Source organism: Argiope bruennichi, chromosome 5, assembly GCF_947563725.1.
Source record: "Argiope bruennichi chromosome 5, qqArgBrue1.1, whole genome shotgun sequence".
In the NCBI taxonomy this organism is placed as follows: domain Eukaryota; kingdom Metazoa; phylum Arthropoda; class Arachnida; order Araneae; family Araneidae; genus Argiope; species Argiope bruennichi.
In genome coordinates this window covers 39,143,244-39,165,111 of record NC_079155.1, presented here as the reverse complement: position 1 = coordinate 39,165,111, position 21,868 = coordinate 39,143,244, and the positions used below count along the sequence as shown (strand labels likewise).

At 39.3% G+C, this 21,868-nt stretch overlaps 1 protein-coding gene across 24 annotated transcripts in view; it reads left to right on the top strand.

The window, feature by feature from the left end:
• The window catches only part of LOC129968584 (fibroin heavy chain-like), an 80,686-nt gene extending 72,255 nt beyond the window's left edge, over positions 1 to 8,431 (top strand). For 9 of the 24 annotated variants that reach the window (XM_056082635.1, XM_056082622.1, XM_056082618.1 and 6 more), the window contains one exon: positions 6,457 to 8,431. In XM_056082635.1, coding sequence (XP_055938610.1) covers positions 6,457 to 8,324 — 1,868 coding nt within the window. In that variant the 3' untranslated portion in view covers positions 8,325 to 8,431. Of the gene's footprint in view, positions 1 to 176 lie in introns of those variants that run through there. The other 15 variants (XM_056082628.1, XM_056082640.1, XM_056082639.1 and 12 more) reach the window with 15 other exon arrangements.
• The last annotated feature ends 13,437 nt before the right edge of the window (positions 8,432 to 21,868 follow it).

Below are 21,868 nucleotides of genomic sequence, written 5' to 3'. Positions count from 1 at the left end.
TCAGAAAACGAAAACAACAGAAAAAATGCTTCTGGCGGAATGAACAGCTGTTCAAATACGGCGACGCCTTCGATGCCTTTTAACGATCGATTTTGTCACGTTTCAAGAACATCGATCACGATTTTACTAATATAAAAAGGGTACAAATTCTCAATTAAATCACTCGTTCGAGAGACATCATCTGATATTCCAAGATGCATCAGTTTTCTCGATTAACGTTCTTTTTCTTCATTTTATTCCTTCAAGGGTTTTCGGCCCTAGGACAAAATGACGCTACAGTAGAAGTGATCTCAAACTTTATAGGGTGTTTGAAACAAAGCGGTGTGTTCTCATATGAACAAAATGAGGATCTGAACCTAGTCTTAGAAACGGCCAAAATGCAGAGAAATAAAATGGGAAACAGAGTAACAGAAAGCAAACTTAAAACAATAAGGATGGGTGTGGCTGGATCCATAGCTGAAACAGCAGTAGCTTCCCCGAATGGAGCTTCTCCGTCTTTGACAAGCAGCGTTGACAACTGTTTGACTAGCGCAATGCTCCAAGTGACTGGACAAGTAGATCAAACTTTCAGAACGGAAATGTCGCAAATCATGCAAGTAGTGTATAATGACGAAAAAAATTCTGTATCTTCATACGGATATGGCGCTGGCGCAGGAGCAGGAGCAGGAGCCGGTGCTGGTGCCGGAGCCGGAGCTGGAGCTGGATATGGAGGGGGGTACGGAATCGGTAACGGTGCTGGATCAGGCGCTGGATATGGAGCTGGAGCTGGATCAGCCGCAGGATCAGGAGCAGGTTCGGGAGCAGGAGCAGGTTCGGGAGTAGGAGCTGGAGCTGGATACGGTGCGGGAGTTGGTGCAGGTGCTGGAGCCGGAGCTGGATTTGGAAGAGGATATGGTGCTGGTTCGGGAGCTGGAGCTGGAGCAGGTGCTGGAGTGGGATTTGGATCTGGAGCAGGAGCCGGAGCTGGAGCTGGATCAGGTGCGGGAGCCGGAAGTGGTTACGGTGCTGGTTCTGGAGCTGGATTTGGATCAGGAGCTGGAGCTGGATCTGGATCAGGAGCTGGAGCTGGTTACGGATCGGGATCAGGAAGCGGTTATGGTGCTGGATCAGGTTCAGGAGCCGGAGCTGGTTCAGGTGCTGGATCGGGTGCCGGAGCGGGATCTGGATCAAGTGCTGGAGCTGGATACGGATCTGGCGCTGGATCAGGAGCTGGATCTGGATCAGGAGCGGGCGGTGGATACGGATCGGGTGCAGGAGCCGGAGCTGGGTCAGGTTCTGGAGCTGGATCAGGTGCCGGAGCAGGATACGGAGCAGGATCAGGTACTGGATCGGGATCTGGTAGCGGTTACGGTGCTGGATCAGGTGCCGGAGCCGGAGCTGGATCAGGTTCAGGAACCGGTTACGGAAGTGGTTCTGGAGCTGGATCCGGTGCTGGTGCGGGATCTGGAAGCGGTTATGGTGCTGGATCAGGTGCAGGTGCCGGAGTTGGTTCAGGTGCTGGATCGGGTGCAGGAGCCGGATATGGATCAGGTGCTGGGGCTGGATACGGATCTGGCGCTGGATCAGGTGCTGGAGCGGGAGCTGGATTCGGATCGGGTGCCGGAGCCGGAGCTGGGTCAGGTTCAGGGTCTGGTTACGGAAGTGGTTTTGGTGCTGGATCAGGTGCTGGGGCTGGATACGGATCTGGCGCTGGATCAGGTGCTGGAGCGGGAGCTGGATTCGGATCGGGTGCCGGAGCCGGAGCTGGGTCAGGTTCAGGGTCTGGTTACGGAAGTGGTTTTGGTGCTGGATCAGGTGCAGGAGCCGGAGCTGGATCAGGCGCAGGTGCGGGAGCTGGATACGGAAGAGGATTCGGTACTGGAGCTGGAGCTGGAACTGGGAGAGGTTCTGGAGCCGGTTACGGAAGTGGCTATGGAGCTGGTTCAGGTTCCGGAATTGGTATTGGTTCAGGATTAGGTGCTGGATCGGGATACGGAAGCGGTTATGGTGCCGGAGCTGGTGCTGGATCAGGTGCAGGATACGGAGCAGGTTCAGGTGCTGGAGCTGGATCGGGAGAAGGAGCTGGATATGGATCAGGTTCTGGAGCTGGATCAGGAGCTGGCGCAGGATCTGGATCAGGAGCTGGAGCTGGTTACGGATCGGGATCAGGAAGCGGTTATGGAGCTGGATCCGGTTCAGGAGCCGGAGCTGGTTCAGGTGCTGGAGCTGGATCGGGTGCAGGAGCGGGATCTGGCTCAGGTGCTGGAGCTGCATCGGGTGCAGGAGCAGGATCTGGCTCAGGTGCTGGAGCTGGATACGGATCTGGCGCTGGATCAGGTGCTGGATACGGATCGGGAGCCGGAGCCGGAGCTGGGTCAGGTTCAGGAGCCGGTTACGGAAGTGATTCTGGAGCTGGATCCGGTGCTGGAGCGGGATCTGGAAGCGGTTATGGTGCTGGATCTGGCGCAGGAGCAGGAGCTGGTTCAGGTGCTGGATCGGGTGCAGGAGCCGGATATGGATCAGGTGCTGGAGCTGGATACGGATCTGGCGCTGGATCAGGTGCTGGAGCGGGAACTGGATTCGGATCAGGTGCCGGAGCCGGAGCTGGGTCAGGTTCAGGAGCTGGTTACGGAAGTGGTTTTGGTGCTGGATCAGGTGCAGGAGCCGGAGCGGGATCAGGCGCAGGGGCGGGAGCTGGATACGGAAGAGGATTCGGTACTGGAGCCGGATATGGCGCTGGATCAGGAGCGGGAGCTGGAGCTGGAACTGGGAGAGGTTCTGGAGCCGGTTACGGAAGTGGCTATGGAGCTGGTTCAGGTTCCGGAATTGGTATTGGTTCAGGATTAGGTGCTGGATCGGGATACGGAAGTGGTTATGGTGCCGGAGCTGGTGCTGGATCAGGTGCAGGATACGGAGCAGGTTCAGGTGCTGGAGCTGGATCGGGAGCAGGAGCTGGATCAGGAGCTGGCTCAGGATCTGGATCAGGAGCTGGAGCTGGTTACGGATCGGGATCAGGAAGCGGTTATGGAGGTGGATCAGGTTCAGGAGCCGGAGCTGGATCAGGTGCTGGAGCTGGATCGGGTGCAGGAGCGGGATCTGGCTCAGGTGCTGGAGCTGGATCGGGTGCAGGAGCAGGATCTGGCTCAGGTGCTGGAGCTGGATACGGATCTGGCGCTGGATCAGGTGCTGGATACGGATCGGGAGCCGGAGCCGGAGTTGGGTCAGGTTCAGGAGCCAGTTACGGAAGTGGTTCTGGAGCTGGATCCGGTGCTGGAGCGGGATCTGGAAGCGGTTATGGTGCTGGATCTGGCGCAGGAGCAGGAGCTGGTTCAGGTGCTGGAGCGGGTGCAGGAGCCGGATATGGATCAGGTGCTGCAGCTGGTTACGGATCTGGCGCTGGATCAGGTACAGGAGCTGGTTACGGAAGTGGTTCTGGTGCTGGATCAGGTGCAGGATCGGGATACGGAAGCGGTTATGGTGCCGGAGCCGGAGTTGGATCAGGTGCAGGATACGGAGCAGGATCAGGTGTAGGCTACGGAGCAGGATCAGGTGTAGGCTACGGAGCAGGATTAGGTGCTGGAGCTGGATCGGGAGCAGGAGCTGGATATGGATTGGGTGCCGGAGCGGGATCAGGAAGTGGATATGGTGTTGGAGCCGGAGCTGGATCAGGCGCAGGAGCTGGAGCTGGATACGGAACAGGATTTGGCACTGGAGCCGGATATGGCGCTGGATCAGGTGCTGGTTCAGGATCCGGAACAGGAGCTGGTTCAGGATCAGGTGCTGGATCGGGATATGGAAGCGGTTATGGTGCTGGAACAGGTGCTGGAGCTGGATATGGAAGAGGATTAGGTGCTGCAGCCGGATATGGCACTGGATCAGGTGCAGGTGCCGGAGCTGGTTCAGGTGCTGGAGCTGGAACGGGAGCAGGATCCGGATCTGGGTCGGGTGCTGGTGCTGGATACGGATCTGGCGCAGGATCAGGAGCTGGAGCTGGATCTGGATCAGGATCAGGATCGGGAGCAGGAGCCGGAGCTGGGTCAGGTTCTGGAGCCGGTAACGGAAGTGGTTCTGGAGCTGGATCAGGTGCCGGAGCGGGAACTGGAAGTGGATATGGTACTGGAGCCGGCGCTGGATCAGGTGCAGGGGCCGGAGCTGGATCGGGCGTAGGTGCGGGAGCTGGATCAGGTTCTGGAGCCGGTTTTGGAAGTTCCTATGGTGCTGGTTCAGGATACGGAATTGGTGTTGGTTCAGGATCAGGTGCTGGAGCTGGATACGGAAGAGGATTAGGTGCTGGAGCCGGATATGGAGCTGGATCAGGTGCAGGATCGGGATCTGGTAGCGGTTACGGAGCGGGATCAGGTGCAGGAGCCGGTATCGGAAGTGGTTCTGGAGCTGGATCAGGAAGCGGTTATGGTACTGGAGCCGGCGCTGGATCAGGTGCAGGAGCCGGTATCGGAAGTGGTTCTGGAGCTGGATCAGGAAGCGGTTATGGTACTGGAGCCGGCGCTGGATCAGGTGCAGGAGCTGGAGCTGGAACGGGCGTAGGTGCGGGAGCTGGATACGGAAGAGGGTTCGGTACTGGAGCCGGATATGGCGCTGGATCAGGTGCGGGAGCAGGAGCTGGTTCAGGTTCTGGAGCCGGTTTCGGAAGTGGCTATGGCGCTGGTTTAGGATCCGGAATTGGTGTTGGTTCAGGATCAGGTGCTGGATCGGGTGCTGGAGCTGGATCGGGAGCAGGAGCTGGATATGGATCAGGAGCTGGAGCTGGTTACGGATCGGGATCAGGAAGCGGTTATGGAGCTGGATCAGGTTCAGGAGCCGGAGCAGGTTCAGGTGCTGGAGCTGGATCAGGTGCAGGAGCGGGATCTGGATCAGGTGCTGGATACGGATCGGGAGCCGGAGCCGGAGCTGGGTCAGGTTCAGGAGCCGGTTACGGAAGTGGTTCTGGAGCTGGATCCGGTGCTGGAGCGGGATCTGGAAGCGGTTATGGTGCTGGATCTGGTGCAGGAGCAGGAGCTGGTTCAGGTGCTGGATCGGGTGCAGGAGCCGGATATGGATCAGGTGCTGGTGCTGGATACGGATCTGGCGTTGGATCAGGTGCTGGAGCGGGAGCTGGATACGGATCGGGTGCAGGAGCTGGAGCTGGGTCAGGTTCAGGAGCTGGTTACGGAAGTGGTTCTGGTGCTGGATCAGGTGCAGGATCGGGATACGGAAGCGGTTATGGTGCCGGAGCCGGTGTTGGATCAGGCGCAGGATACGGAGCAGGATCAGGTGTAGGCTACGGAGCAGGATCAGGTGCTGGAGCTGGATCGGGAGCAGGAGCTGGATATGGTTACGGATTGGGTGCCGGAGCGGGATCAGGAAGTGGATATGGTGTTGGAGCCGGCACGGGATCAGGTGCTGGAGCTGGATCGGGAGCAGGAGCCGGATCTGGGTCGGGTGCTGGTGCTGGATACGGATATGGCGCTGGAGCTGGATACGGATCGGGTGCCGGAGCTGGATCTGGATCAGGAGCCGGAGCTGGAGCTGGATACGGATTTGGCGCTGGATCAGGAGCTGGAGCTGGATCAGGTGCAGGAGCCGGAGCTGGATTAGGTGCGGGCGCGGGATCAGGTGCAGGAGCCGGAGCTGGATCAGGTGCTGGAGCTGGATCAGGAACTGGAGCTGGATCTGGATCGGGAGCGGGAGCTGGATACGGATCGGGTGCAGGAGCCGGAGCTGGGTCAGGTTCTGGAACCGGTTACGGAAGTGGTTCTGGAGCTGGATCAGGTGCCGGAGCTGGATACGGAAGCGGCTATGGTGCCGGAGCCGGTGCTGGATCAGGTGCAGGATACGGAGCAGGATCAGGTGCAGGCTACGGAGCAGGATCAGGTGCTGGAGCTGGATCGGCAGCAGGAGCCGGTTCTGGATCAGGTGCAGGATACGGAGCAGGATCAGGTGCAGGCTACGGAGCAGGATCAGGTGCTGGAGCCGGTTACGGAAGTGGTTCTGGAGCTGGATCAGGTGCCGGAGGTGGATACGGAAGCGGTTATGGTGTCGGAGCCGGTGCTGGATCAGGTGCAGGATACGGAGCAGGATCAGGTGCAGGCTACGGAGCAGGATTAGGTGCTGGAGCTGGATCGGGAGCAGGAGCTGGTGCTGGATCAGGTGCTGGAGCGGGAGCTGGATCTGGATCAGGTGCTGGAGCGGGAGCTGGATCTGGATCAGGTGCTGGAGCGGGAGCTGGATCTGGATCAGGGGCGGGATCTGGATACGGATCAGGTGCCGGTACTGGAGCTGGGTCTGGTTACGGAAGTGGCTATGGAGTTGGTTCAGGTGCTGGAGCTGGATCTGGCGCTGGAGCAGGATCTGGATATGGATCGGGTGCCGGTGCCGGAGCAGGGTCTGGTTCTGGAGCCGGTTACGGAAGCGGATATGGTGCTGGTTCTGGAGTTGGATCAGGTGCAGGAGCAGGATCTGGATCAGGCGCTGGATCAGGTGCTGGAGCCGGAGCAGGATATGGAAGCGGTTATGGTGCTGGAGCTGGAGCAGGTTATGGTGCGGGATCAGGTGCTGGAGCCGGAGCAGGATCTGGAAGCGGTTATGGTGCTGGAGCTGGAGCAGGTTATGGTGCGGGATCAGGTGCTGGAGCCGGAGCGGGATCTGGCAGCGGTTATGGTGCTGGAGCTGGCGCTGGATCAGGTGCAGGAGCAGGATCTGGATCAGGCGCTGGATCAGGTGCGGGAGCTGGAGCAGGTTATGGTGCGGGATCAGGTGCAGGAGCAGGATCTGGATCTGGAAGCGGTTATGGTGCTGGAGCTGGAGCAGGTTATGGTGCGGGATCAGGTGCTGGAGCCGGAGCAGGATCTGGAAGCGGTTATGGTGCTGGAGCTGGAGCAGGTTATGGTGCGGGATCAGGTGCTGGAGCCGGAGCGGGATCTGGAAGCGGTTATGGTGCTGGAGCTGGCGCTGGATCAGGTGCAGGAGCTGGCGCTGGATCAGGTGCAGGAGCAGGATCTGGATCAGGCGCTGGATCAGGTGCGGGAGCTGGAGCAGGTTATGGTGCGGGATCAGGTGCAGGAGCAGGATCTGGATCAGGCACTGGATCAGGTGCGGGAGCTGGAGCAGGTTATGGTGCGGGATCAGGTGCTGGAGCCGGAGCTGGATATGGTGGAGGTTTTGGTGCTGGTTCAGGATCTGGATCGGGTGCTGGTGCTGGTGTGGGATCTGGAAGTGGTTATGGCACTGGAGCCGGATCTGGAGCAGGAGCTGGATCTGGTGCAGGTGCTGGATCTGGGGTAGGAGCCGGAGCTGGATCAGGTTCTGGAGCCGGTTATGGAAGTGGCTATGGTGCTGGTTCTGGAGCTGGATCAAGTGCTGGAGCGGGATCTGGAAGCGGTTATGGAACTGGAGCGGGAACTGGCTCTGGATCAGGTGTTGGTTTTGGAGCCGGATACGGAGGAGGTTACGGTGCTGGTTTCGGAGCTGGAAGCGGCGTCGGATATGGTGCTGGCGCAGGAGCTGGTGCAGGAACTGGTAATGTCATTGGAGATGCCTTTGCTCAAGAGTTTACCAAGAATTTACTATCCTCGGGTGTTTTAACCTCTGAAACTGTAACTTCCTCTTCTGCTCAAGCGACTGCATCCTCAATGGCTGCTACTGCAGCTCAAAGCTTGGGCTTGGATGCTAATACGGCTAACTACTTGTCTAACGAAATGGCCAGAATGGCTGCTTCCATGGCACAGAGTGCTAGCGACCAGGCTGCTTTTGTTCAGGCTCTGTCGTATAACATGGGAAAACTTCTTGCGGAATCTGGTGCGATTAATGAAAGTACAGCGTCATCTGCTGCCTCAAGCGCCTCTTCTTCGGTAACCCAAACTATAAGAACTTACGATCTTGGAGGAGGAGCTGGATACGGTGGCGCAGCGGCAGCTGGCGCTGGTGCATCAGCTGCGGCTGGAGCTTCAGCATCTTCAAGTGTCTCGTCTTCTAGTGGAGTTGGTACTGCAAATTACGGTGGATATGGATATGGAACGGCTGGTGCAGCAACAGAAGCTGGTGCGTATAGTAGTGCACTGAGTGGTCTGGCATCCCCTGAAGCGGTAAATAGAATAGTGTCTAACATTGGACCTATTGTATATGGTGGTTCGTCCGCTCTATCCGATGTAGCATCAAATATTATCTCCCAAGTTAGCGCTTCTGCTTATGGTGCCTCTGCTAATGACGTTGTAATCCAAGGTTTGCTGGAATTGATTTCTATTCTTGTTCATATAATAAATAATTGCTCCATTGGTCCTGTTAACCCAAATGGAGCTGATGCATCTCTGGCTACTGTCAGACAGGCAATGGCGCCTATTCTTGGTTAAATCAGATAAATGCCTCTTACTAAATAAAATCACAATGTTCTTCGGAAAATTGTTAACCGTTTTATCATTACATTTATTAAATGCAAATAAATTTCTTATGCCAAAAACCTTTTGTTTTTGTGTGAATTTTTAGTACATTTAAAACAATTTTACTTTATCTATCTTTTTATTTTAGTGTCCAGGGAAAAGATTTCTTTTCAGCTGAATTCTTTGTCACTTCCATGGATTCTATCTTTCTTTTGCATTTCTTTCATGTAATTTATTTTTTTGCTGAAAACTTACATCTCAGTTTTACAGAATATATTTTTCACAGGATCATTTTAAAAATATAAAACAAAAATGTAAATAAATTCTAGATGTTCGTCGGACTCTTTTGAAGAATTTGTATCGTAGAATATATTTGTTCTTAAAAAAGTATATTATCAGAAACTGGTTCATGCATGAGAAATTTTGTGCTCATTTTGGCATAATCAGCCAATATTACAAGATCCATTAGAGCTATCTAGGTAATATCACATGTTATAGTTATAATACGTTGTTTTGCATCGAACTGAGAACGCACTGCTGTGTAAGCGTCGAAGGAATAAAAAGGAAAAAATCGGGAAAAAGATTTGAAAAATTTGAGATTTATTTGCCCGTTTAACTATCAGTGCAGAGGTTTGCGATTCTGAGTGAATTCATATATTCCGGAAGAATTATATTTAAAATACCTGTGATCAGACGGATTATCATTTTCAGAAAGTGAGGGCTAAAAATATGAGAGTTTGATTAGCTGAAATTTCTAAAATTATTAAGCTGAAGATAATCTGTCGGCCTGCAAAGGATGTATTCATTTTTTTAAACATTCTAAACATCTGGTTGGTTCATATCAACAAATCTATTTCTTTTAGGAAATTTCCCTAATATAGATATTTTTCGAGTTTTCTAATTCCCAATTTTTTTCCCCTTTAAATGAACAATGACCGTTTTCGAATCAGTTTATTTAAAATCTTTTTAATGAAAAATATATGTAATTCCTATGACACATTTATTTAATCATTTATTGATCACGATTCTTCGACATAAAAACAATAAGACGAAAGTCCTTTTTAAATCCTGAAATAAAGCTTAAATGAATGGACGTTCATTTCTTCATGTCAAAATTTTATCCAAAATACTTCCAGTTGAAATTGTCTTTTTTTTTCTGTAATTGCTTTTTCGTTTCAAATTTATCATGCAAATGGAAACAATTCAGATAGAAATGAGTTCCATTCCGAAATTTCTTACTTTCAATTTTTCACTAATCTACGCAAAATACATTTAACAACACGCATCTGAATTCTCTAACTGTACTCGCGTAATATAATAAGTGATGCACTTGCGTAATGTATAAGTGATGCACTTCGTTCCGTAAAATATATCAACATCATATCAATATTATATTGAATTATGTCGATATCCTTCACTATTTTGAATAAAATTTCATGTTTATAATTCTTGACTTGCAAACTCTAATTGCTCTGTTTGCAAGGACAGATTAAACTTATTAAGAGCGGAAAGGTGACACAGCTATTCTTTCAAGACATCTGAAAGGATGTATGCATAAAGTATGCATTTCAGATGTGTAGATGAGAAGGTGGTTTTTTCTCGTCGTCCTGGTGGGTGCAGAAATGTTGTGACGGTCCCTACCTTCTATCAATGCAGGAAAGTGCCTTCTCCGAGAGAAGTTATTTAGAGGCTAGTAATGGTCATTAGGATTGAACCATAGTTCTCGCATATGATGTCGCCACGTTCATTCATTCGGATTTATCATAGTGTCTCAAAGCGGGTCAGAATAATCGAGTGTGATATGTGTGGGATTTTTCAGCTATGAAATTTAGACTTTTAATCACAGTAACTATATTTTTATAAATGAAAACATTTGGAATTCAGTAATTAAAAATTTTTGTTATACATATATATAAATATAATATTTCATTGTCTCAAAAAGTAATGCTCATTACCTAGAAAAATTTATTTTTATTTAACTATTCAATAAATAGCAATTTTTATCAAATATTTACAAAATTTAAAATAGAAGTTCATGTGATTCGAAATAAGAAAATATAACAAAGGAAAATAATAATAATAATAAAAGAAATACACACTGCAACGAATATTAAATATTCATAATAACATTGAAAATACTTTGAGCTTTAATTACAACAATGGAAATATGTTACTGCATATTCTTAAACACATCTTTAAAAGTCAGTTATAACTACACATAAATATTTAAGCATTTGTTTTGAAAAGAATAAATATTTTAAAAATTTAAATACTGTAAAATTCCGTTTTGTTTTATCTCTGAAAAACGCAATACACAAACGCTGCTTATTCCTTTATTTAAAAATTACACTGGGAGACATTCTCGCAATCCAAAATATACTCACAAAATTTGGTAGTTAAGAGTGAAACTGGATGTCCTATATTGCGCCAACACATTCGCACATTTTCTTTTAGTATTAGTAGAGTCAAATCTGCTTTCACGACGTTGATTCATTAGAATTAATGGTTAAAAAAATTTCAATTAAATATTCTAGGTAATTTGGTCATAATGGCTTTCTTAACATTTTTTTTTCTAATATTGATGGACTAATATTAATTTTAATAATTTTGAGCCCTTATATAGTTCTGTTCATTAAATTACATATTTCCTTAGTTTTCTAATGAAATTCCTCCAATTATATCAATGGGAAAAGCATCAAAAGTTAAAAATGTGGACACAGAAAAAAAATGCCCTCATCTGCTTGATTCTCAAGTTGAAACTTAACAAAATCGGCGACGGCTTTGCATTCCCCCCCCCCCCCTTTCTTTTTTTTTTTTCAAATTCTTTGAAAACAAGCAACGTATAAAAATAATTCAAAACTGTCACAAACATTCGTTAGTTTTATATTCTGAAGAAATATGAGATTTTAAATGAATAGTTTAATTTCAGAAAATTTGAAAATAGCATTGGAAAAAATATACTTTCCCAACTATTTTAAAAACGGAATCAACCTTAAAACAAACAAAATAAATATATATAAATATATTTTTTTCGACTACGAAAATTTTTTCAGAAAGAAAAGCATTAGGATTACTTATCTTTGGCAGCTGCACCCTGAAGAATATTATGGATCCCATTATCTTCAGGAGAGTAATTTTCATGAAAAAATTTACCATTGAGCGTTCCTTTTTGTCGCTCTTATTTCGAAGACCGTTTATTACCCGATTTTGGTATATTAGGACATTTTATATTAATTTCAGATATTTCACACTCATGTGTCTCTAAATGTAATCAGTGTGAATGCATTCATGATAAACGATGCATTCAATTTTTTTATCGAATTGTAATGAATGCATGCTTATGTAGTGGCGGCTATGTAAAATAAATGTAGAAACTGAATATAAACTATTTTTTAAAATACGCTTTACAGAAATGCAGAATAATTAATAAAAAGATATTCGATATTTTCGCCAACAATCGATATCTCTGTGTGTAATTACTTACTTAAAATTTTTTTTAATAACGATTGCACCAACGAACAGGAATTTAGATAGGTTTCGACTCTGAGGCGAATAAGAGAGCGTGCACTATTACTATTAATCCGTACTACTACTATTACTAATTTTACTATTAATCCGGAGTAAATTTTTTAATAGAAGATATAAAAGGCGGAATAGATATGATTATGTTGTTTTAAAGAAAACAGAAATAAAATTTTATTAATCCGTGCACAAACTTATTTATTCATTCAATGTTTAGTAATATATTAAAAAAACTCACACATGAAAACACAAACTACTACAAGAAAACAAAGAGTTAGATGAACTTATTCTCCACCCCCGCCTCCCTATTAAACGTTTGATGAACTTATTAACCTTATGAACCCCCATGAACTTATTTATGTATGAGTTATTGAACTTACAAACCAATGCATTTTACTGAAAAACAGTTAGATCTTGAATTTGATATGTCAGTATTCATGTTTAGGGACATGTTCTTATCATTAAGTGCATTTTTTTTACATTGGAGCTACTGGAAATAATTCCTCCTCTCCCCGCACGTCCGAAATTGTTTTTTCAAATGTAGTCATTATTTTCCTACATGCTATATATAAGAATATTCTATGAATAACTATATTTAATCATCTTTACATGAAGAAATTTTTATAATCAGTCCAATCAAAATTTAGATGTACTTGCTTGTATTGTACTTGATGTATAGTTTTAGAAAAGTTATAGAGAAGAAAAAAAAATTAAATTCCTCGATTGCATAATTATCATACTAAATAAGGATTTAAAAAAGTAGGGACTCATTTGTTTAACAAGTTTAATGTATACTTGGGAATGCTCTTTTACTGTAGCTAAAAAGGTATTCCATCACATACTTTTGTTTTTTGAAAAATTCCATTAGTGAAATAGTCGAAGCCAAATGAATTAGATTGCAAAAAACAGATATTTTACCGTTAAATAAACCTAATATACAGTTAAACAATTTTCTTAGCCAGGTGATTTATAGTGCATTCACTAAATTTAGCTACATCAAAGTATATATGTCTGTTTTGAAAACATGTTGTAAAAGAATGTTCACAATATTTGCCTGCATTTTGTTAAATTTATTTAACCATTAAACATATTTTCGATAGAGATTATCATAATGAAATAAACATATTAAATTAAAAATACTTGCAAATTCTTTACCGAGGAAGTAACAACTGGGTGAATAAAATGACAGTAATCTTCCGAATTTTTAAGTAAATTAGCGGAAATTTCTTTCATTTTTCGAAATCATTTAATCGTTTTATCTTATTAATTTAAAACATAGCATAAATTTCTTCCATCTAAAAGGTTAAAACGGCTAAGAAAGAAAGACAAATTGTTTTTTTACTAATTTTATTAATGGAATACCACGTTTGTAAATTTGATTCAGTTAATTCATATATTCGTAAAATTCAAAATAGATTTATTAAAAAAAATGGCGAAAAAAATTTCATGGTGATAAGTTATTCCTTCAACCTTTAATAATATGCCTTTCAGTAAATTACTGAGCCAAAGACATTAAGTTATATATTTTTTACTTATTCTCAAAACAAAGTTTTCCTTTAAATATTTAAACATTCGAACAGATTAAATAAAAATTTTAAAAATATCACATTTCGTTTCTCTTTGAGGGGATATCTTTGTCTTATTAAAACAGTTGAGAAAGCAAATTCCCATACTTCGACTCTACAGTAAAGAAAAATGCCTGTCCTAAAAGTCGAAGTAGAATTTCCGTCGCAGACAAAACTCACATTCAAAAAGTTTCTCCAAAACTAAAGTCTTTAGGAAGATTAAAAGAAATAAACAGCTATGTTGAACTGTGAAACGACGTCAATACAAATGTCCGAGAACCATTCTAAACGAAAGAAAAGGTAGAGTTTTTTCTTTCGAGATTTTAGTTTCACATCGTAACAGATGGAAAAGGTAGCGATAACATTGAAGAGACAAAAGTTAGAATTGTTAGAAAAAATTTCGAAAGTGATCGAACTTTCGTTCAAAAAAAGTGGAAAATCAAATTAGAATATTCTCGGTAACTGTTTACACAAAATAAATAATATACACAGAATAATATGCACGGTATACTCAAAATAAATAAAAGTACAAAAAATTTGCTTAAAGAAAATATTAACAATAACATCGATACTTCATAAGTCAATAAAAGAGATCTCCGGAAATTTCTTAATTTGTTATCAAAATAAATTAGGACTTATATAACAACTATTTACATTAAATTAATTTTGGATATATGATCATAAAATTGAATATTAATAACACAGAATAAGCAGACAATGGTTTTGATTATGAATTCGGAGGACAAATGGTGTCTCAGTTGCTACTCGATCTAAAAACAAATTATGATACCCTCAATTTATCATTGTAATGCTATAAATTATGAAAGAAATTGTTGAGGAAAAATTATAGAAGATATAGTAGAATTCCAAATGCTTTACATAAGTATATAAGCATGCCTTTGTACACAGATTTCTGGGTAAAACTAAAATAAATTTCTATGAACTAATGAAAAAAATTATTAATAAAATGAAATTTCTAAGAACTCGTAAATATATTTTACATGTCCTACTTAGTCTCTGCATCTAAAAAATATTTGCTACAACTTTTTATCATTTGTGAGTTAAAGGGTTTATGAAGATATTGGGTGAAAGGCAATTTGGGAATATTTAATTGATTAGAGATAAGCTTAGCATTGAGAATTCGTGAATTATTTTGATTGCTTTTTCCATATACAAAGAGAAAATAATATAATTGTCAAATGACGAGATTTTAACCCACCTTTCAGACTTTTCTGAGATTTCTGAATCTGGAAAACACATTTGTGGAATCATGTCTGTCTATCTTTTTACTACCAAGTAATTTAAACCAAGTTCGTAAATTTTTATCAAAACTTTGACAGATCCATCGAAGAAGAGCTTATTTGTCTGTCCGTATGCATGTAAACACATTGACTTGAAAATTCAAAGAGCTATTTCAAGATTTATCTTTAAATTGTATATGTGCGTTAAATTTTGGCCAAATCTGCTAGGGAGTATCATTGTTTGGTCTCTATTTTTCATATTTTTCTCTATATTTCGCATAGGTTCCAATTTTAGTTTCTATTTTTCGTATTTATTTGTATATTTCGCATTGGTATTCATTTTTTCATAAACGCAACTATATCTCTACTAACAATAAAAATAAATGTAAGTATGCCTGTATATGAGTTGGAACACACATATCTTGGAGAGTGAAAATGCCAATCATGGAAACATTTTTTTGAAATTTTAATTAATTAAAAATGAATTTAAGATTGCGGTATTTCGCGATAATTTACGATATTATTATTACACAAAAATAGTTTTAAAATTAAACCGTTTTAAAAAAAACTTTTTAATGATATCAATTTAATAGCCGTGCAAATTTTTTTAATTATTGGAAAAATTCTTAAATATTTCTCTTTTTTTTTGCCTAATTTCCAACAATAAATTATTTTGTTCACCTGACATTCAAATTCTTGGAAAGGAGAATTCTGTTCAATATCTGTGTATTTTACAAGACAATTAAAAGTGAATTTGTAATACTGTGAAAGTTAGAATTAGGATGAGCCAGATAATTGCAGTTTTAATAGCGCTATGATGTCATGGGATTACTTGCCATTGAAAAAGTTCATGTACAAAAAGAAGAGAGTATACGTTCATTAAAATAACACGACTTTAACATGTGATTGTTCGAAGGAATCATGATTATGAAGTTACGTGACATTTTAATTGCTCAGTTACTTGACATCGAACATTCAATATAAAAAAAAATGTAATATTTAATGAGGGTTGCTGTAGGTTTATAACCAGTATAGACATATAAAATATATTGTTACGAATAATATCCAAAAATATATTCGTGTCTGCGCGGTGAGAATGTCTAATAGGTTAAATGATAAAATCGGCACTTTGTTCGATACGAAAATACGAAACGACCACCTTTCGACGATACTACCTCATTAAGGGGTGGTACGTGGAACGAAGTGCACATTTCTAGAATTTACTGTATTGTAAAGTGTAAACATCTACTCCTTTCATGTATCCTATCACCTCTATTTTGTCGAATTAAACCCATCATAACGCATGCGAAGAGGGTTTTGGAATCCGGTGGCAAACAATACAAGAACACCATTTACATTAAACAGTAAGAAAAGCAGTAATTCAGTGATAAACAATCGCAATATTAGTTTTGGTATTTCTAGGCCTGAAATTCAAAATTCTAAATGTAAGAAAAAAAAATTATTCTTACTTTTGTTCCGAACTTGACACATGATAGACTAATGTTTCCCACTGCGTTTAGAATAATTAATTATTTGCGAACAATAGATCTGTGTTTAGAATTTAAACATCGGAAACAAATTCCTCGGTTAAAGAATCTCCTTTTTTTCATATGTTAAATCTTTGCAAACCTACTATCTTGAGTCATGCGATTTATCGCAGAGAAGGCACATTTCCTATTTTTTTTAATCAACTGGATACGAATTCCTTCTCGAATTACTAAATAAATCAAAACGATATGGCTTATTTACTTTTACACGAACATGATGATTCATCATTTTTTATTATGTTTTTCTAAATTGAAAGAAGAACGCGCAGTAATCAATTTTTGTACCGATTCGATTTCTTTTTTATGAAAGTTCAAAAGATGAGCCCACCACACCCTAAACTTTCTGCTGTAATTAATTCAGTTTGATTGTGTTCGTAAACTCTCAATAAATCGTTTGGGAAGCAAGATTCTTCTGCAAGGGGATAAAAAGCAATAGAGCTGAAAAGTTATTTTTCGCAACTCCTAATGATTTTATTGTTCTGAGCTGTCTTAAAGTTCAGTCTAACTAAAGAATACTTTTGACCTTAAGGATTCGCATTATTTATGACAACCGAAAGAAGTTGTCTGATGAAAATTTCGATCAGCAAATCATCTCTTCCGTAGCACTGTTTTACGCATTTGACAGCTTTCTCATTATTTTGTCCTATTGGTGAGAAAGATTCTATTAACTGCCTTGTTGGCGATCGCTTTTGTGTTGATTGCAGGAAATACTGAAATTTTTCACCATCACATATATCTTTATCTTCATGAATTTTTTTAAGCTGTCCCTACCACTGGGGCCATGGCACATTGGGGCTTGCAAGACATAAAACGTGTTTTTACAGAAAATATAGCTACTTGTGGCTTAAAGGATAGAATGCTATTTTGAATGTTTCGTAACTGGCCTGTCAGTTCAATTGCTTAGAATAGTACAATTTTCAGAACTTATCAATGCATACGAAATGTATCTAAAATTAAATATGTATTTCATATTTTGTTTAGAAATTGAATCTTTATAATTATCTATATTTAAAAAAAATTGTTATTTTTTTTTTGAACCCTTCCAGAAAATTCCACAAATTTCGACATCTGAATACAAAATCCATTATTAATTCTTCCGCACATAATGCAAAAATCTTTCAAATTGCATTAATTTAAAATGGCGCTAAAGATCCGATACTTGCAACCAAACACAATCATTAAAGTGCTATCCGCCTACAAATTATATTTCTTTTTCTCTGCTTTAAAGCGAAATGGACTCATAATAAGATTTTCAATCATCTCTTTAATAAATTTTTGTGCAATTCACCTGCTCGAGTGCGCAGTATTAATCACTCCAATATTTATTGGAGTTTGTTTAATGCTTTCTTTTAATCTTCCATAGTTAATTATAGATGAATGGTCAAAGACCAGTTTTAATGGATTCTCTGAGGACTTCCGTTAATCGAGATTGGGAATACCGCGTGCCTTTAAATGCAGAGACAAAATAATTATTTGCATTCAAAACTAACCGTCGATCCTGAGTTTGAATATTTTATGGAATATGCAACTGGAATTCGAAAGGATATTTTTGCCACTTCTAAATTAAAATGTATAGCTTGCGGCGGGGAAATAAAATTAAGGGGGACGATGGACTCTATTAGACACTTTTGCGAATTATTCTTTTAGGGTTATGAAATTATTTATGCATAGCTATTAAAATATAAATGCGTAAAATTTCTTTAAAAACTTTTTAAAACGAAATATTTTATTTAAAAAAACTAATGCATCATTTATATATATATTCCAGTCGATTTCATTTTCTTCTTATTATTACTCAATATAAATTTATTTGGAACAAAACTGTGTTTATAATTCTAATAAAATGCAAATTTTTTGAAATATTTTTATGCACACTTACAGAATTTTCATAAGATTTTTTTTCTTCTGAACTAAAATTGACTTTTAACTATCTTAAAACTCCCGAAACACAAAATGCATACTCAATTTTCTTTTAATGTTTATCTCAAATCTTCATTATCAATTTTATTTAATTTCCTTAGGAAACCTGGAGCATTTCTAAGATATTTAAATTTAACTATATCATTTTGTGAAAAGTCATTAAAATGAATATTTTTCACCGTGCTTTTAAAATATTCATTTTATTGAACAATACATTTTATGACACTAATTAAATTGAAATTAAAAATAGATTTTGATGATGAGATAATAAAAATAATAGGTCATTTTTCATCCATTTTTGCTTTTTTCAAAGTCCACTGTCCCCTTATATGTGTAAGGTTTTAATATAAAATTAAAAAAAAGAACTATAAAATAAAAGTAATCTTCAGTCAAAAGATAAATGAGGAAATAAGGAAATTAAATGTTTTTTTTCTGTGAATTCTGAGGATTATATTCAAGTGAAAAATATAGATAAAATGAAGCAGATCGTCTCTATTAGTCTATTCTATAAATTCTATATGAAAACCCATTTTGAAAATTAAATCTTCGAAAGTCCAGGTGGTTAGTCATGCCTTTTCTGGTGACTGTCCTGTCACTACGTTGGCATTTGGATTTTCTACATTAAGTTCTCCGAAATTCATCTGTTTTGCAAGAGGACAAAAATATGTCATTGTTGTAAAAATTGGTCACTTATATTTATACTATTTGGCGTGGATCAAGAAAATATTTTTTTAAATAACAGATATTGATTATTTGCGTTTTTTCTCACAATGTCAGTTTTTTTTGTTACATACCAAAATAAAAACCAACGGGTGTAGTATCTCTAATATTTTCTCATATACTCTTTATTAAAGATATTATTCACCACCCTAGCATAAAATTATGTACCTTTCTCAAGATTATGAATCCTAATGCTCAGATTTTTATTTCCAGTGTCTCGCAAGTGAGAATTTTGCGCTTCGTTGTCTACTAAAGAAAGCGGAATATGTTTTTTAGACTCCTTTTTTGTGGACCAATTCAATTTAAAATTTGATACCTAATACAATTTTAATAATAAATAGCAAATTTCATTTGTTTAAGTCTTGTTTTCTTGAATTATCGCGTTTATATGCATGAGAACTTAAAGACCAACAGAAGTTCATTATTTAAAATTTGATAAGGAACTGCAATTTATGTAAAAAATGGTATTCCAAATTTCATTTACGTAGTCTTTGCGTTATTGAAGTAGTAGGTTATAAATACAGATATGTAGTAACCCTCATATCTGTCTGTATTTATAGATTTGGATCATAATTTGGATACGATTTACACTTTAGACATTGAAACTGCATGCCAAATTTCATTTATCTAAGGTATTGCGCTTTTGAATTATTGTAAAAGTTAAATGCTTACAAAAATGCAGACGGTCAACCTCCTTATGGATTTAGTTTAATGTTTGATATGAATCTTTAATTTAGATGCTAAACCAGTACAAATTTTATCTACATAGTCCTTTACATTTTGTAATTATGGTGTTTACTTGTACTCAAACAGCCAGACAGATCTTCTGCGAATGAATTTCTTTTAAAATTTGATAAAAATCGACACATTTTGTGCCAAGTCAAGCGTAGACCATTTATAAAATTTCATTTGTCTAGCTCAAAACATTTTTGAGTCACACTTGTGTCTAGCTCGAATATTTTGATGAATATTATATTTTCTCTTTGTATACAACAAAGTAAAAGTAACGGAAAACACTATAAATGTTTATGGCATTTTCCGTTACTGCTTAAAAAGGTATTTAATTTTGAAACAAAAAAATATTGGTATGATTATTCATCTAATTTTATTAAAAACATTGAATTTTTCTTCTATTTATATAGTATCAATTGTCAACTTCTTGTATTTATATAGTATCAATTATCACTTTTGTATGTTTTGTATTTGATATTTTGGCAATATTTTCGACCTTATAATTTTTTTGATTTTCATCTATACCGAATTTAATCATTTGAACTTCATTAATTCTTATTTTATTCTCTAAAAATGTTACATTCAAATCAAATTTTTGATTTTAAATTATTATAATCATGACATTAAAAAAGGGTCTCGAATTCACCTTTAATATTAATATAATTCTTTCTCATAAGGTCATAATTCTTTTTTAATCAGTTATCTTAGGTATTTCGATTTTCTTAACCGTTCTTTTATTTCTCTATTTTTCTTTTGTACCTAGGAAATAATACAAAGTAATATTTCTACCATATAATTTCAGCTTATTCCAGATGAACGATTCTTTTTAAAATATTTAAATTTTAATTCCAAAGAATCTTTGATTTATTTTTCAACTCTCATTTCGAATGAAAGGATTTTCTGAATGTATTTATTTATTCAGTATATAAGGTGTAAGATAAAATAGTGCATTAATGGGAAAAAATAATGTTTTAATGCTGTTCCCTAAAGCATTTATATTTTCGATGAAATTTCAATGATAAAAGAAGGAAAAAGAAGAAAGATGCTTTGAATCAAAGTTTTAACATTAGAAGATACTCTGAATTATTAAATTTTTATGGTAAAAATTAATATTTTAAACTTAGATCTCAAACCAAGTACAGATTTCGTAAATAAATTTTTTAAGGACGAACTAATAAAAAGAAAAATTTTATAAAATATTTTAGTTGGAAATAAAAACAAAATAATGTTCTAGAATAAAATTCTATGTATTTTAAACATTTATCATACAATAAAATTTTAAATATTTTGCTAAGTAAGGGCAATGTTAGGCAATATCTGAGAAATGCATTGGTATTTAATAAAGCATTTTTTTTAAAGATTAAATATTGGCTTTCTACTTTTACCTTATAATTTAAGAATTATTTATGGTCTTTTAAAATTAATTTTTTAAAACTTTCTCTTATACGAGTCACCAAATTCAAAATCGAAAGTTTGATAAAGCTCCTGGTTTCAGACCAACCTGAATCCAAAAAACACATTTTTTGAAATTCTGTCTGTCTGCATGCGAACGACAACAGCAACAAAATTCTTAAGTTCTTTACAAAATTTTCAAAATTCTTGATATCAAATTTGTAGTTTTATATCAAATTTTAACCGAAATAGATTCATAGAAAATCTGACTGCCTGGCACATCAAATGCAAGTGAACTCGATTGCTTCAGAACTTACTGAGCTAGATAAATTAAATACGGTAACAAGCTTAACATCAAAAATAGAGATTCTTGTCAAATTTTGAGTTAAATCTGTAAAAAAGGTTCACTGTCAATCGGTTTGTACATTCACATTCCTATAAAATCAAAAACTAACAAACTGTTTAACTTAAATCAATGAAATTCGGCATGTGACACACTTACACTTCGTATGTGACACAAAAACACTTTATACAGAATTTATATTTAGAATTCTTTTCAATGTATAAATACAATGATTTTTTTTTAATAGACGAGTTTCAAACTGTATTTAAGAACATTTACCAAAATAGCAAAACTAGAAATGAACTCAATAAAAAAAGTCTACATCTAGATAAACTGCGATTTAAATTCAAAAAGTGTTTGAACTGTTTATCAAATATTTAAAAAAACATACTATAATATTCTAAATATTACGCTTAAATAAATCTAAGGATGATATTTCGAAACTGACATTATATGGCATAAAAGTACATTATACTTCAGACAAAATATAAAAAGAACTAGTATACGAAGCACCAGTATCTAGGCATCTAAATAA